General features: G+C 41.0%; 2 protein-coding genes and 1 long non-coding RNA gene across 4 annotated transcripts; 2 read left to right on the top strand and 1 right to left on the bottom strand.

The window, feature by feature from the left end:
* The first annotated feature begins 617 nt into the window (after positions 1 to 617).
* On the top strand, positions 618 to 2,566 carry LOC115684393 (class V chitinase CHIT5-like). Its single transcript, XM_056318752.1, has 2 exons — positions 618 to 1,439; positions 1,497 to 2,566. Exons 1-2 carry the CDS (start codon positions 1,361 to 1,363, stop codon positions 2,564 to 2,566), a joined length of 1,149 nt encoding a protein of 382 aa, XP_056174727.1. The 5' UTR covers positions 618 to 1,360.
* A 3,156-nt stretch (positions 2,567 to 5,722) lies between these two features.
* Positions 5,723 to 7,219, bottom strand: LOC115684365 (probable CCR4-associated factor 1 homolog 7). 2 transcript variants are annotated; one of them, XM_030609097.2, is made up of 2 exons: positions 7,064 to 7,219; positions 5,723 to 6,926 (listed from the first exon to the last, which is right to left on the bottom strand). In XM_030609097.2, exon 2 carries the CDS (start codon positions 6,767 to 6,769, stop codon positions 5,945 to 5,947), a length of 825 nt encoding a protein of 274 aa, XP_030464957.1. In that variant the 5' UTR covers positions 6,770 to 6,926; positions 7,064 to 7,219; the 3' UTR covers positions 5,723 to 5,944. The 2 variants fall into 2 exon arrangements, with proteins under 2 accessions (XP_030464957.1, XP_056174754.1); XM_056318779.1 differs by having other exon boundaries at positions 5,723 to 6,977; positions 7,064 to 7,209.
* A 4,097-nt stretch (positions 7,220 to 11,316) lies between these two features.
* LOC130140191 (uncharacterized) lies at positions 11,317 to 12,134 on the top strand. Its single transcript, XR_008818203.1, has 2 exons — positions 11,317 to 11,610; positions 11,720 to 12,134. It is a non-coding gene; the product is annotated as an uncharacterized LOC130140191 (long non-coding RNA).
* Positions 12,135 to 17,908: the final 5,774 nt, after the last annotated feature.

Raw genomic sequence — 17,908 nt, 5'->3', positions numbered from 1 at the left:
GTCTCATGGAGTCATGGGTCATAATCTACTTAGACGAAGGTTACCAATGTAGAGGGTCATTTTGAGGTGACAATCAAATCAATTTTTTTTAAGGGTACATGTTTTCTTTCAACCAGTTTTGATTAGTGGATTACTTGCTTGAATGTGATCCACATGCAATTCTAAAATACATAAAAATATAAAAACAACGAGAAAAAAAAAAATCAAGGCCACTGCATGTAAAAGCACACCACCACAATGGCTCTCTTCCTCTAATCAGGAGGAAATACTTTTCTTTCATAAAGTGGAATAATAGCTACAAATTATTAAAGAAACTAATCTACAGATGATAAAATTACATACTCAAGATACTCGGATACTACTAGGAGCAAAAATGAAAAGAGTATGGAATATGATCATATGTTTAGGAATTAACGGAGCAGAGACCTATGTTTTCAAGTAAAATATTTGAAATGGAAAGTAATTTTTCCTTTACTTCAATTACCAGATAAAACAAAGCCACATCGATTAACGCATCTAAGTTTAACTTCGACGTCACAACCATTATGTTGTACGTGATCAGAGGATGGAGGCACGATTCATGATAATAGAATTCATGTACCGTACTTAATGAGATAAGGGTTGTCGATAGCTCCGGTATAGACCGGAATCTAATTATAAGAGTGATTGTAGGTTTCTTAACAAAGTTTGCATCTCATCTCCTGCTGCATTGACAATTCCAGGTCACATGGGAGGTTGAATTTTCTTGAACAGGAGAACGTGCAAGCTTCTAGCTGAAGTGAACTCCGGATCACACAGCATTGAAGTTTCTTGCATGCAGATTGGCTGCAAAGTATGCTTGCTTGTCCAGTAACCAAAGTCGCCGGAGTTTTCGCGTAAAAAACCTTGGTCAAACCAGCTGATCAAAAATCGTGTAAACATCTAACTTGAAGTATAAGGCTTTGATTGAGAAAGAGATTGCGAGGCGATACATTGTGGCTCTGGGTCGAAGGAGATTGCCTGCTTCATAAGTCTGATTTTGATAAATGCTGAGAAAGATATGGACGCAAAGAGAAGAAGTGGGATCGTCAAGCAATCACCGTTCAAGACTCAATTCTGTCCAAACATGCTCGGCCCTCTTGTTTCCATTAAGTTTGGCCGTTTCTTAAGCAGTCTTTGATTCCTACACTTTCGAAGTTCCAACTGTTTTTCTTTATCAGGAATGACGCTTCCAACATTGACAGATACCTCACATCCCGACATGAGACTTCGATTTTAACATAGCTGCTGCGAACTTTGTACGAATACCCTTTGTTTCTTGTCTTCGAATTCGAACCCGGAATCCTTTCTTTTATAGTGTTTCATCTTGATTTGGTTACGCATGGCCGGTCTACGAATAATCTTGTCGCTTATGCTTCTTGCGGCCTACGGCGTAATTGCTCGATGTGGGGCCTCGACAGGTCCCGAACTGGAGCCCTGGAAGCCCGTTTACCCAATCCACCACCCGTCCAAACGAGCTCCGCCCTCTCGGGCTATCAAAGCAGCTTACTGGCCGTCGTCTGATGAATTCCCTGCATCATCCATAGACACCTCATATTTCAATCACATTTACTATGCGTTCCTATTGCCCAAACCGACCACGTTCAGGCTCAACGTCACTGCATCTGACCAAACCAAGCTGCCTGTATTCACGGGCACGCTGCAAAAGCGAAAGCCGGCAGTCAAGACCCTCCTATCCATAGGAGGAGGCGGGTCAGACCCGAATGTGTTCTCCAGGATGGCCAACAGCTCAGAAACTCGTGCAGCATTCATAAACTCCACCATTGAAGTAGCTCGAAAATACGGTTTCAATGGGGTTGACTTGGACTGGGAGTTTCCAGCGGATGAACAAGACATGTCGAACCTTGCTTTGCTTTACAAAGAGTGGAGAAAAGCACTGGCTGACGAGTCCAAGAGATGTGGTAAAAGCCGCTTATTACTGACATCTGCCGTGTACTATGCATCAGCATTTCAGGTTTTCGGGACACCCCGATCGTACCCCAGTCGGGCGATCCGGAAGCATGTGGACTGGGTCAGCCCCATGTGCTTTGACTATCACGGGTCGTGGGAGAATTTCACGGGCGAGCAGTCGGCACTCTATGATTCGAAGAGCAACATCAGCACGAGCTATGGAATCAGTTCGTGGATTCGAGCTGGTGTGCCGCCCCGAAAGCTGGTGATGGGCCTACCGTTGTACGGGAGGACATGGACGCTCCAGAATCCAAATGTTAATGAAGTCGGGGCCCCAGCTGTCGGGACGGGTCCTGGAGATGGTGTCTTGACATACAGTCAGATTGTTGATTTCAATCTTCAGAACCATACGACAGTCAAATTCGACGAGGAGTCAGTGTCGTACTACTCATATGTTGGAGTCTCTTGGATTGGTTATGACGATGTTCGGTCTGCGCGGAGGAAGGTCCGGTTTGCAAGGTCTCGGGGCTTGGGTGGGTACTTCTTCTGGGCTCTCGGCCAGGATAAGAACTGGATTATCTCAAGACAAGGTACCAATGAAATCACCTTCTATTCTTCTGATGTTCCTGACACATAGTAATCACATGTTGGTCCTAACATGTTTGCTTCTTACCCTTCTATTGATGACAGCCTCAAAAGCTTGGGATCGCCGATGAACTTTGAAAGACTGTTCCCGGCATGTGACGATAGTAATAGGTGCGTTTAATTCGTTTGAAATTGTTCAAATTATTCCCTTTGTCACAGATAACTTTACAATAATTCTAGGAAAAATTCTCGGATCTCTCATCTTAAATGTTCATTTTCTCCGAGAATATTCTGTTCAAATCATTGGAAAGTGGGAGCATTTGTGTGTGTGTGTGTATCTACCTTTCAATTCAATTTCTGATTGCTCAGATAGACTCCTTTCATTGAGTTATGCAACCAGCTTTTTCCCTCAATCATCTAGGATTGCCTATTTCAACAACTATCAATGAACACTGGAGACCATAAGAAATAATGATGTAGTAGCATCTCCCTCTTTTTCGCATCGTAGAGCACGAGAACTGAAGGATTAGTTGCTGACCAAAGGATGATATAATTGTGTAACAAACTAAGGCAATTGGTACTTTTGCATAGCTAGAGGAATCATGTAGTTCGGGTGCTATTAGTGAACAACAGACTCCATGTACTCAATCTTTCAAGTGTAAAATCCAAGGGTTGGAAGTGAGATCAAAATTGTTAAGCTCAATAACTGACAATATCGAAAAGCAGAGAACTGAGCAAATTTGCGAGAGAACTAGTGAATAACAAATTCGGTTCACAATTGAGCTAAGCAAGAAACTTGAGAAACACAGAAGCAAGCACCAGGAACTAGAAATAAAATGAGTGATTTTTCATAGTTCTCCAGGCTTGAAGATTAATGAACAACACGGGCAGTTCAAGGACTGTGGAGGGAAGGGAACTAAAACTGGTCAAGGTAAAACACGAAATGAATCATGCAGCATATTAGCCAACAGATACGTGGAACAGTTAACGCCAGTGAAAGGAATCATTCTCTCCTCAGTTTGACATGCATCATCTCAATCACATCGTGTTTTATAATAATAGCGGAAGGAAAAGGTATATATAGTGCATACATACCTGAAAAGTTGAAGAATGGTTGTATCAAGCAGATTTGGATCAATCCCAATAAGCCAGAAGATGATACACCTCTGATTAATTCAGCAAGTGAGCACACTTTATCTACTGCAATCTCCTGTCATGCATCTGCAGTACCTTCTACAAATGCCATAACCACTGTCAAACAGATTTTTATTCAGATAAACCGAGATGTACATGCAAGAAGAAAAAAAGCAAACATGAAGCTATCTGTCACGAGTTTCTCTTAAACAATCAACAGAGAATAGATTCAATTAACCAAAAAGTAGTATTGTGCAGAGAAATTTATTCATCACTGATCAATGCCCAAAAACAAAATGAGCCCCAATTAAAGAAGTGTTTATGATGATGCCATTAAATGGTCCAAATGTTGCAAAAGCAATACTACTATACATGCAAAATTTGGTTGATCAAGATACAAGCACCAGTGTAACCCTTCTACTTGCCACATTTTTGCTTACTTATTTTTGCCAATCCAGAATGTGCAAGGAGGGACAACCTGCATGTCTACTGTCTCTGGGCATTATCTCACTATGAAATTTTTGCAGGTCGTGACTTGGCCCCATTTGTGACCCATCAATCCGAGGTGGGCAGATCCTGTCACCCTAGCCCCACCAAGAAGTTACAGGTTCAGAATCCATTCAAACAAAGTGATATACCCACTCATACTACCGCAAGCAAATTCAACAACCGGGCCTAGCATTTGTGAAATTAATGCCCTTACCACTAGGCCATCATCACTTGTGGTCCATACTTGCACATTTGAACGTAATAATTCAGCACTCTATTCATGATATTCAATTATCATGTAACAAAATTAAGCAACCCAAGTATACTAGAACCACCCATGCCTCAGGATATAGACGGAAGATAATAGTTGCAACCCAAAATAAGCTCTTTATGGATGACTCATATACCCAAACAGTATGTAATGTGATGCAAAGATGAGCATAAAGCATGAACACGAATACAAGGATGAAAAGAGAGTCAACATAAAAAGGAGTTGCAAGCACCTAAGGTAAAAGACTGATTGCAACAACAAATAAAGAGCTCAGGCTACAGCAACTTGAGAATTTGGTTGCAGCTTAGAAAACATGCAGATTGAGAAACAGATCATAGTAACAAAAAAATTAGCCCAAGTTTACAAAGAGAACTATGACCCTCACACTCAAGTGGTCCTCAGACATTCATCAATCTCTCCCCATATATTCTTTTTCAATTAGCGTTCTATCCATTCTCCACACCCAGCATATCAGCAAAAGGATGAGATAAACATTTAGTTTTAATGACAGAATCATTTAACTCACCATTTGACATGCATCATCTCATATTCCATTAAAATGATGCTGGAAGGAAAAATAATAGTCTATCCACCTATAAAAAGGTTGAAGAATGGGCGCACCAAGCTGCTGGAATCGATCCAAAATAAGCCAGAGGACACTAGATGGAAAAACTCTGTCTGTCGATTCCAGCTATAGCACAGTTATCCAGCAAAGTCTCCAGTAATGCATCTGCAGCACCTCTGGCACAGATAAAGCTCGACTAATCATAAGCCATAGACACTTTCAATTGACATTGTCATTCAAATAGACCAAGACAACGGTGCAAAAAATTTACAATTAGGCAGCACACATAAAGCGTCTGATTTGCCACGACTCTCTTACATAATCAACTGGGAAAATACAACTGAAGCGAAACTAATATGGTTGCAAAGTAGACTCGAATTAGCCACTAATCAAAGATGCTTGTAATAATGCCACTAAATGGTCCAAAGTTTGCAAAAGCAAATGTACACAACTGTAGTGTTATGAAGCTCTGCAAACAATGAAAGCATGAAACTGTACTTTCCACATTTCAATGGAGTAACTAGAATGTGCTATTCGGCACACTTAATTAATAACTTGCCATCAAATCATCATGTCAGGAAATCAAAATAAAGGATACCAGATTAATCGAACTGATGAATTTAAATGGAAGTTAACAGCCAGAAATTATGAACTTAACACATTCTTTATTAACGATTCATTACACCAAAATAACAGGTGAAATGAGATAAAGTACGAGCATGAGCAGAACAATGAGTGAAGAGTCGATATAAGAAGGAATTGTGAACGCTTTTATTAGAAGACTAATTGCAACAATTTACAAGAGCTCAAGCTAAAGCAACTCGAGATTTTGGTCACAGCTTAAAGAGCATACAAACTTAAAAGCAGGTCATACTAACATAACAATTAGCCAAAGTTTACAAAGAGAACTAGAACTCTCACACGCAAGTAGTCTACAAATATTCATCCAATCTTTCCCAAGCTATCTTCATTTAATTAGTACTCTGTCCATCTTCGACACCAAGGCCATACAATACACCAGCGTACTTTTCGGTGGAGCCATTGAAGAAACTGTCCCGCAACTTCCGGAAAGAACAAGCTGTGAGCAAGCTATCAGACCCGGCTTGATGGCACACGCCAAACCTCTCAACTTCCAACGATTCGGCAAGCTTATTCAAGCCGCCGTGAAGACTGTTGCAGAACTTCATCAGATGCTTGATGTCGTACACCATGGGGAAATAAATCTTGATCAAATCGAAGAACCCCACTTGCGTATCGGGCAAACTCCGGCAAGTCAACAACTTAAGCAGGTACCCAAAATCGTACCCGCTATGAAAGGTAACCCAGCTAACATCACCATTTAGAACAACCCCAGAGGACATCAGGAGCTCACCGAAGCGTCTCACGTCAACTCCCTTCTCATTGTTCTTCTTGAAATCCATACCGCACTGGCGCAGCATCTCGATCGAATCGCCAGCAAACATGTCCTCGGTCACGTTGAACTCGCGGAAATTGAACTGCCAAATGCAGTACTTGTCCGTGCCGCAAGTGGGCAAGTTCCCGTTCTCGTCCGAGAACGTGAGACCCAATTGGATCAACTTCAACATATCCACGTTATTCTTCAAAGTCAGGTAGTTATAATCGCTGATGTTCTTAAAATTCCCCACCGGACGAGAAACAACCCCGGGGAACTCGGTATCCATCGCGACGTAATTGAACCTGTCCACGACCTCGCGGATCAATGCGAATTCATCATCGAGGTTGTCGTTCCACACCTCCCGGATGTGAATCGATTCATCTTTCAGCACCATCGACATTTCCCACGTCCAAATTCCAAGAAAACAGATCGGCCTAGCTTTGTCAAGTCCAGATCTGGAACCAGATCATCAATCAACACCCAAAACCCTCGAAGCCGAACGCCGGTCGTCCCTCGAACCCTCAAGTCGGAGCCCGTCTCGGCCTTTACAGACAGATCTGAAGCAAACCCAGATCAAGAAACAGCGTATTACAAGCAGGAAACACTTCCTGATGGAACCAATTTGCAGAAATCAAACACGACCCAAGACAGCCAAAGGGTCGACTAGGAACGGAGCAAGCACATCAGATCTTACCTCGGATTCGCGAGATTGCGGGTCGAAACCAGTAGATCTGGAACTCGGAAAGCGAACCTGAGCTTCGTCGGAGAGAGATTTTAGGTCAACGAAGCACGCGGAGAGAAAGAGATAGAGAGAGGGAGAGGACTTTACTGGGCGTCTTCTAAACCACTGAAGAGACATTGCTGCAGGAAACGAGGAAAGCGATGTTTGGACAAGAAAAGGCTTATCCGACGTCGTGCGCTCATCTCCGTGTCCCTCCCCAACGACGTCGTACTCGGCGCCGTAGCCGTGTCCCGACACCTGCACAGCGCGATAAGCGTGTTCGTCCTGCTCGCCCGAGCCCCTGCGTTTGGAGCATTACGATCATCGCGTGTTTTCCCGAGGAGAATCTACGGGACCACGGGATCTACGCGCTCAACACGCCTCATGTGAAAGGATGCCCTTATTGTGGTGTGGTCCGTCTGGAGCACTTAATCTATCCTAGTTAAATTAGAATTCATTAGCTTAAGCTTTTAAGTGGATATGGGTCCAACTGAATATCTTAACAGATTCGGATTTTGGCTACCTCTCGGTATTAGAACCAATGGTCGAATTGATGGGACTCGGACTATATCGGGTTTCTACTGCGCGCTCTCAACATATTTAATAAGAATAAGCCAAATATGACGAAAATATTTAGCGCGATGGTAACATGATTAGTTGGACGTGACTCAACCCGGTCCTTTTATGGAAACGAAATCTCGATCCCACAAGATAAACATGATCTTTGTAGTTACATGTTGAGGGGGGCGGCAAAAATCGTGACTTTAAAGCCTTCAGCAGCCAGGTTGCCAAATTTGACCAAGACCCAACAAATCCATGCCCCAATTATTTTCTCCCGGAATCAAGTTTGCTTTGGGCAGCGAACTTACCTGGACGTGGCCGACTAGGACCACGAAATTTGTGAGATCTTGACGTTTATCATATTCTATTTTCGTTTCTTTCTTCGTTTGCCTAGACTAATTTAGTAGCTTGATGAACGGGTGATGGTGACGATGATTGATAGGGATAAGACTGGTTTTGTCTCAAAGTACAGCGCGATTAGGACTATCACGGGGGGAGATTTAAAATTAAGGTTTGATCACAGATGGAGAGATTGACCATGTCATTTGCACTTAACTTTTTTTTTCAATGTTATTGAATACGAGGTTGCTTTCAAGGACTTTGGGACTTTTTGCCTCGAAATTCCAAAGACCTACAAGAAATGGAATTTGAGTGGGGATGCAGCTTCTTCGGATCGAGAGTGCGTGGTCGAAACCCAATAATATGATAGGCCCAATATAATGTTTCGGATGTGAAGCCCCTGTGGGTATTCTAAGTGACGAGGAAGACGGAAAACTACCAAAAAAAATCATAAATTTATTATATTAGTACCAATTCATATATATACCTTTCAATTGAATCAATTTAATCCTAAACATTTTCACATTGATACCAATTCAATCCATCCAATCAATTTAGGTCGAAAATTGCTGACGTAGACGCCGGCCGTACTACGTGACATAATCGGCGCTGATGTGGACAATTTTTAATATTTTTTTCCTTTTCTTTTTTTTTTCCTGCCTTCTCCTTCCTTGGGTTCGTAGGGAAAAAAGGAAAAAAAATATTAAAAATTCAAAAAAAGTACTAAAAATTGCCCACGTCAACGCCGATCATGCCACATAGGATGACTAGCATCTAAGTCAGCGATTTCCGGCTTAAATTAGCCGGATGGACTGAAATGGTACTAATGTGAAAATGTTTATGACTAAATTAGTCCAACTGAAAGGTTTAGGACGGAATTAGTACTAATACAATAAGTTTATGACTTTTTTGGTACTTTTCCGCGACGAAGGCTATTCTAGGTAGGTAAATTCAGGGCTTATGAAATATCTTGCTAACATTGTGGGTCACATAAGACACGAATCTGATTCTGGATGGACGGTCCGAAAAAAATTGGATTGTTTAGGCACGATAGTGTGTAAAACTAAACGTGTAATGTGTATTACGTTTTACAGTACATTGATCGTATTCCCAACCCGAGAGTCCCAAAATATTTTATATACATTGGGTTCCGAAACATTAATCTCGAAAATAGAAGAAGCACGACATAGTTAAAGGGAACCCCACTAACCACCTTCCCTTTGCAAAATCAAAATTAATCTCCAGAGTGTTTGGTGCAAGGATGGTGGAGAGGATTAGCAACAAATTACAATGGTTTCGATAGTGTTATAGGAAATGGTCGTGGCAACGAGTTACCGGTACCCGGCATTTTGCTCCACGTTTTGGACATGTCCATCATGTTTTGGATGCGGCTGGTATCAATTCTAGTAATAGGTTCGATATTCATGCCAACTGCTTCTTCATGTATGCTAACCCACTTCTATTACGTGTTTGTCCACGATCTCCATCACTTCTTTTAAGAATGAGGTTTGGCCAGAAAAAAAACTGTTCTCGCAATTTTTTTTGACTTTAACCTGTTTGGCATTAACCCAACCGCTTTTGCCACATGTACGCCAGCCACGTGTATGCCAACTGCCTGTGTCACATGTTTGGTTTTGAGAGATGATCGGTTCCAGGGGGGATCGATTCTCACCCTCAAACCGGGAACCGTACTATCAGGGACGATTCCTAGCTTCTAACATCGTGAACTGGCCCACATGGTCCTGGAACAGGTGGTGATTTCTTTCTTTCTTTCATTCTTTCGTTTTTCTATTCCATACAAGGAAGCTAAAATGTTTGAGGTGCATGTATATATACAAAATGGGTGATTGATCGTATGCCCATGCCCAATCTCAATGTTTTGGCCCATTAAGCTCGAAGGAAATTAGCCCTTCTTAATTCGAGGAAAGAAAAAACCTAAAGCCCACTCAGAGCACAAATAAAACAAACCCAAGAAGGAATCAAAATGGACACCAAGAAAAAGGCCGAACGTTTCCCATTTCCCTTCGCTCCTTTTAGCTCGCGTGTCCATAGCGAATGGCTCGCCCGATTCCTTCTCTAGAGCTGGCATTTGCATGACGGGATCAGTTCTTGATCATGCACACGCGGAACCGACGGAGAAATTCTCTCCCTAGGGAGCGATTCTCTTGGGATTTTCACGTCTCCGGACGCTGTTCACCGCTGCTGTCAGTCATTTTTAACGCCGTGCATCGGAGCTCACCTCTGCTTTGTTTCTCGGCCGGGAAGTTGTGAAGTGGCTCGGCTCGCCGGCGCCGATCCTCATCGCTGGTGCACTGAGGTTGGGAGCCATAGAATTTTTCCCCGGTCAGAATCGATAATCCATCTCAAGAGGGCGCAGAGCTGAAGGAAGGAAATTATTTTTGTTCCGGTCCACGGCTGCGAGAGAGCACGAGAGAGGAACGCTTGGGCACGAAATTTTTTCTCGTCGAACCAAGTCGAGAGGCTTCGAGAACACACTGACCGACGCTGAAATCCGCCATTTATGGTCGCTAGCATTCGCCGTGGACGATCGCCTTCCACCGCTCGCCACCGGGGTTACAAATTTAGAGAAAGACATTCGTACGTACACATCCCTAAAGAGAGAGCCAAAAGTCTTCTGGATCGAATATTCCCTTCGTTAAAAGCTTTCTTTATCGTTTCAGAACGCTCTTTGAGGCATAGAGCATTGCCGTCTTCAGTTTAGAAGACGGCAGTTGCAATGCTCTGTTTTGGCTCTGTTTCGCAGCCAAAAAGCCTTGAAGTAATTGGACTATGCTCGATCCCACTTCTGCAGCGTCAACCACGGGCGACGACGTCTTGGAAATTATGGTTCTCAGTTCAATCGGTGCTCCTGGTCATCTCATCTACCAGGTACGGGTATTCTTAATCTAATATAGCTAATCGAGTATGAGAAATGGGTTTGAGGCTCATGCGAAATTCATCTCTAGGTAAAGCTTTATCTATGTTTCAAATGTGTATTGACGTTGTCGTGATGACCTGGTAGTGATTCTTGGCCTGATATGTGGATGGAAGTTCATTAATTGAAGTGCATGCCACCTATTAGAGGAAATGTCTGATCAAAATCAGAATGCAGGTTCTCTGAAGGAAACAAATTCAATAGCCATTTCTTCTAGTGTTTTACTTCTCGCACATGATTGAACCGAGAGCCATATCTTGTTAACCCGACTATATAGCCCGACTCGTCAAAACCATATTGCTTCTAGTCATGCATGAATCAATTCATGTTATTTTTTTATTCAATGATTGACGTGGAAACTGTATTTCGTAGTTCTCAAATTACCATGAACAAGACTGACCATTCGAGTTGTTGCTCATGTGGTTGATTCTTTTTTATATTCGATATGTTGATTACATATTTAATGAAAAGCAGCTTGCTAAAAAAACAAGTCTTGGAATTTGGAATGGAACAACTGAATAGCTCATTAAAGGTCATAAAGCACATCGATGATGTCATTTGGCTGTTGAATATGAGGGAAAGGGAGGAAAATCTTGAGCATCTGGAAGTGCCGGACCAACCACTCATACTAAATGAAAGTAACACCAATGATGAGATTCAATAAGCTCCCGAAGAATTGATGGATGTAAGTTTGCTTTTCTCATCCTCTTGTATAGCTAGATTTTTAAATTTAACACGAGTTTCTCTTACGGTTATATGCCCACTGATTGAGTGCCAATTGACTTACTTTGTAGGTATCAGAAGACACATGTAGTGATCCTGAGGTCGACCTTGGTGACGTTTCATGCTCAGCATGGAGCAATCTCCTTGGTCCTGCTTGTCATCAAGCTCCTCTTCACACTGGAATCCCCTCATGGCTCATCATGTAGGGCCATCTGGGTGACGCAAAGCGCTTCCTCACCAGGACCTCCAACTCCAAGGAGTAGGTTGCGCTAACATCAAGGAGGCTGTCGACATCCCTAAGAAGTGCAATGAGGATGTTGTTAAGATCACCAAGCAGAGCACTGGAGAGGGCATTTGGAAGGATCTCATCCTCAACCTGACCCTATCCTTCCACAACGTGCTCATCGGAGAGCATTTGTTGAGGATTAATCGACTTAATGATATTATATTCGATTTATAGTATATATCAGTATATAGTTTTTGTAAGGTAAATTTTTTATTTTTCTTTATTGTTTGTCTATCTCATATTTAGAATTTCACGATGATTTCATTAGTATAATCTCAAGAAAATATAATATTTTCATACAAGCCGAACACGCAAAACCAGGATAGGAACCTTAGTCAATACGAATATCCCAAAAATTATAAAAGTTAAATTTCATGCAAAACATTGCTTACATGATACATTCAATAGGAATGTGAAGGCACTTTTCATAATCCATTAATTACCAAAAGGTCCATTTTGAAATAGACAATGTACTGTAAAAGTTATTGCATTTCAGTTGGTAAGGTAACTTTGCATTTTCGAGAACATATGAATACTTTAAAGTAAAGGGATGATATGCATGACGAATGTTCAATCCCATCTTGGCATTTGCTTCCTGCCATCGTCATATCCTCATTGGCCTCTCTCTCTGCCTCTCAACAAAAATTGGGGGACGCGATCTCATGCTGTCAAAAAATAAGGAGGGATGTTCAATGAACGACAAATAAGGAGGGATGCCCAATAATCGACGAATAAGGAGTCTCACCCTTATTTGATTCACTAGAGACTACCTGATTCAAATTAAATGACCAAATTTGCTTGCTCTAGAGTTTCTTCTATTTGTGAAAAAAAGAACTAGAGGAGAGTTTCTCTTATCCAACAAGACAACCCTGTATGAGGCAGCTACCTCTACCGGTGCTGCAAAGATGGAGAACCTGCCTTTGTGGGAGCAACTCCGGCGAAAGGAATGGTACAAAAACTCCAGAGGTTTCTCTTCTTGCTTCTTTCTCCTTGGTTGGCCAAGCTCCAATCCGTTTTTCATTTCTTTTTTCCTTTATGGTTTTTTCTGTGCTCGACTTTTCGTCGCTAATTTCTCGTAAATATTCATACATTATCGCTGTTTTTCTCAAGAACTGTGATTTTGTTTTCGTTGTTGTTAGAATTAGTGTGATCGGGGTTACAGATGACACATCTTGGATATCTAAAGAACCCAAATAAGGGTTGAAGTTTACCTTGATTTTGAGTGGTTTTTGCCCGAAAATTCGACCTTGTCAGTGAGACTTTTTGATTTTGGCTCACTGGTGGGCCACTTTTGACCGCCTCAGCACTTGATTCCATCGATGAAATGTCGAGTGGCGGAGGATAGGTAAAGTTATTTTGTTTTGTTAACTAGTGAGCTATTGCACATGCGACCCTGAAGCAAAATCAAAAGTCAGATATTATGATGATAAGTTTAAAGTTGGGCTGAAATTACTTGTGATATTATGATGATAATTTTAAAGCTGGGCGAAAATTGCAATTTAGGCAAAATACAGGTTGCTTAGTTTAGCCATGTTCCCTATATTAGTTAAAATTAATTCATTTATATGTCACTTTTAAGTAGTTAATAATTTGAATTTCGGAATTAGTAGTTGAATAGTTTAGAGTGCTAGGATGCACGTATGAATTGTGTTAGAGAAATCCCATATCAGTTGGTGTAAAGCAATTAATATTTCATAATCAGTCTATAACTCATTGACTTAAGCTTTCGAGTGAATATATGTATAATTGGATATGTTAACAAGCTCAAACTTGGGCTCCCTCTTGGTGATCTCTTTAGGCGAAAGGTACTGAACTTCTGATACGTGCTTCCAGCAAATGGTATTAGAGCTGATGGTAGATTAATGGGCCCCCAATCTATTTAAGTTGAGATATCTTCATGCAGAAGGATATCTAGATTAAGGGGAAGTAAACCTAACACAGAGTTCACACATAAGGGGGAGATTGTTAGAATTAGAGAAATCCCACATCAGAGAATTGGTGTGGTGTAGAGTAATTAATATATCATAGTTGGTTAATAAATCATTGACTTAAATTTTTGAGTGAATGTAGGTTTAACTAGATATGTTAACATGATCGAATTTGGGCTCTCTCTTGGCGATCTCCTCAAGCGAAAGGTATCAAGCGAAAGTTTTTAGGATAGCCGGTAGTGGTCCCACAAAATTTCACTTGGTATTAGAGTAGGAGGTCCTAAGTACAAATCTTTCCAAGCTCCTATTTACCTCACCAATTACGTATTTCCATGCTTAATACTAGACAAAATAACTAGACTAAACGTGAGGGGGAGTGAGAGAACAATTAAATATTAAACTGCACCTTTATCTAACAACTTTAGCATTTAGAAATGTTAATGTGTTATTACAAAATCTCACATGGTATCAAAGTAGTAGGTCCTGAGTTCGAATATTTCCAAGCCTCTATTTGCCTCTCGTATTAAATATTTTCATATTTAATACTACACAAATGTCGTGACCTCTCCCTAGGGCCCCTCGGAAGTGGTTTAGGGATATTGCTTGGAAGACGGTCTGAATGGTTCACCTAAAGATGGCAATCCAAGGGGTCCATCAATTAAGACTGTGGGCCCTCCCAAGTATATACCTTGTGTGACGTTAGATTTCGTTTTTTAATTCTTTAACACCCTATGTATTTTCTAGGAGTCGTCACTAGTCATTTGGGGCCAGCTAGAAACCAATTGAGATGTGGTAGTGTCGTCTCAATTCCTACGCAACCAAAATTTCTAGGTCGAGGGACTTGATTATGCTAATATTTTTATTAATGCCCTTTCGGTACCTCTAACTTGAAGTGTCTTATCTAAGTGCTTATACAATCTTGATTTTGTCAATTATCATCCTAAAGGTATTAATCCACTAAGTGAGCATGCAAATATTCTTGTAGGGTTCAGTATGATTCTAAACTAATCCTAATTGCTCTTGAAAGGAAATTAACAATCAATTTATCAAAAGATGGTGTGATAAGTAAACACCAAAGTAATTGAAAGCATATCTAAGTGCAAGAAAGGAAAACACAATACAAATTGGGCAAAAAATATACACGGCCTTATTTTTGAGTCTCGAGACATGATCTCTTGAAAGCTTGCTATTTGAAACTAGGGCGAACCTGAGTCTAACTAATTGATTGAGGAGGTGCAAAGGTTAGACTAGCCTAATCATTTATTTAAAAGATGAGGCTAAGTCTAATTGGTTTTATTAGGCATAACCTATGCTAATTACTTAAACTAGCCTAATTAAGACTACACTAGTCTAAACTATTACAAAACGTTAAAGACCAGCATGGACATTGATTTGTCGCCACCATTTACTCACCGGAGAAGGTGCGTGGCAAGATCTCCTCCTCCACCTAACCCGTTCGTCCGCCACACGCTCATCTGCACCATTGGGATCCACTTCTTCCAATAAGCCCTCAAGCGGTCCCGGGCTGTTCATCTATGTTTTTGCATTAATCTCATGTCATCTCACGTGTTTGCATTATGTTAGCGCCGTAACTCGTTTGTTATCTTCCGAGGTGCATTAGTTTATCTAGGTTGTAGTTTACCTCTACGATGCATATCAATGAAGACGAAAAGAAAAATCAAAGTTGCATTTACGTAGAAATTGCATCATAGGAATAGGTCCAATTCAAGCTTAGACTCCATTTATTTTGTGATATTTCAACGTTTATAACACCTAGGAAATTGAGTTAACGCACAATCTTTTCATAGTCAACCGAAAACCTATATTTAAATTCAGGAAAACGATTTCCCTTTCAAAAGTCAGAAAACATTGGCTTTTCATAATTTTTCGTTTTCCTTCTTGTAGGGTTGTCAGAATCGAACCGAGATACGAACCAAATCGAACCAAACCAAAAATTTCGTGCATTTTGGTTTGGTTTCGGTTTGAATAATCAAAATTAACCATTTTTTTTTTTTCGATTCGGTTTATTTCAGTTCGGTTCAATCCGATTGAACCGAGCTAAAATAAACACTTCGGTTTTAGCCCTAAAACTAAAAGCCCTATCTCGCCCTCGCGCTGCATCTGCCATCTCCTACGTCGACTCAAAGCAAGAAGCCATCTCCTGCGTCGACTCAAAGCTTTTAGCTATGTTCAAGATTCGACTCCGTCATTGCTTTTGCTCCAGAGATTGAGCGTTAAGTTCGTCGCTTCGTTCATTGCTGCTTCTTGTTCTTTGTATTGTCTCTTGTTGTTCCCCGAGTGTTTGATGAGGTTTTTGGGGGCAAGGGGCTTGCGGATTGATTGAGTTCTTATCGGCATGATTTTGTGTCCCGAGATCGATTCTTGGAATTATGGAACCATTAGGTTGTAGTTGCTGTTCTTAACTTATTGTTACGTGCAAAGCTTCGAGTGAAGTTTCTGGTTGTGCGCGTAAGGTGTTCGATGAAATGATGATGAGAAACCCATTTGACGTTAGGTGCATTTGCACTGAGTTGGAGTTGCATTTGCTCTGTCTTCCAATACATCAGTTTTTGATAAGTTAGCGTGGGCATATTTGGAAGTAACTCATTTTGGCAATCCAAAACAGAAAACAAAGCCATGAATAAAAAGCAAAAAAAAAAGAAAAAAGAAGAAAACCGAACCGAACCGAACCGAACCGAACCGAACCAATTCGGTTCCTTTCCAATTCGGTTCCTTTTTTCAGTTCCTTTCCAATTCGGTTCGAGCGAGTTTCAGTTCGGTTCAAGAGGGCACCCTTAATGGTTCGGTTCGGTTCGGTTTTCAAGAAAACCGAACCAAACCGAACCGTTTATACCCCTACCTTCTTGGAATAGGCCAGGAGCAAGCAGCATGCACATCTCAGTTTCTTTTCTTGTGGTAGAGGAAGAAAATGGAAAGAAAGGAGCAAAAGTCGAGAGATAAAAGTAGAGGAATGAAACACAATAACCTTCCTCATTGTAGTTGAGAATTTGGAATCAAGAACCAGCAGGAAATATCAAGCACTCCCAACTACAGAAACATGAATTCCTTAGCCGGTTGTGTACTGGAAGCACTTCACTAGTTCCAGGCTGTCCTAGAAATTCACAAATGATTGACATCAACCGCTTCATCAAATCGAACATGGATATTTTCATGATCCATCACTCGAGCGATACCGCGCCAAACTTCTCATTGTTGACTTGGTGCCCGTGGTATGGGTGTATTCGATAGGAAGCTCTTGAACAAAGCATGTGCATGAGAGGGAAGATACATTAGGACTTCGTGTCCTGATCCCAACACAGCAACGAATGTAAGCCCTTCGTATACCTCGATCCAACCTCCGAGCTGATCAGAAACCAAATAGTCCTCTTTTAGTTTGCTGTGAATTACTGCGTGAAAGCTTTTCTTCAACTTGATTTGAATTACACTTACCAGATTGTTATGGCTCCAGGGGTGCCATTTATTCTGTAGTTTGAGCTTAAGTGCCTCAATGTTGCGCCGAGTCGTTGACAAAGTAATGGCTATATCTGTAGTCCCGCTGCTCAAAAGTAAAGAAATAATATGTGAAAAACAAATATTCGGTACTACTGATGTCTAAAAGAAAAAAAAGACTTCTTGATGATGAATTAGAATATGACATTCATTTTCATCGTTTAATGTTAATGCACTAATTCTACCAATTCAATACAATTTTGATTAAATGCATTGGAATGATTTTCTCTTTCCTTGATTCTAAATCTAATGCTACTTACCTATATATCCAAATGTGCAAATGGGCCTCTACGAGTTCTTTTAGAACCGGCAACATCGATGATTCTGTGTCACTTTCTATGTAGTTCTTTGAACCAGGTCACTGCATAAGCCAAGCCACGTGATTCATTGTTCTCCTGAAATTTTTCATGCCCTTGATTTGAGTGAAGTTCTTGTTGATGTAGCTAGCAAGGTCACCTAGAGGGGGGGTGAATAGGTGATCTGAAATAATTTTTATCAATTTAAGCGGAAATGAATGATCACAGTCGAGTCTGAAT

Source organism: Syzygium oleosum, unplaced genomic scaffold (genome assembly GCF_021117445.2).
Source record: "Syzygium oleosum isolate NSW1041296 unplaced genomic scaffold, Sole_v2.1 Sole_v2.16, whole genome shotgun sequence".
NCBI lineage: Eukaryota > Viridiplantae > Streptophyta > Magnoliopsida > Myrtales > Myrtaceae > Syzygium > Syzygium oleosum.
This window is presented reverse-complemented; position numbering and strand designations above follow the sequence as displayed.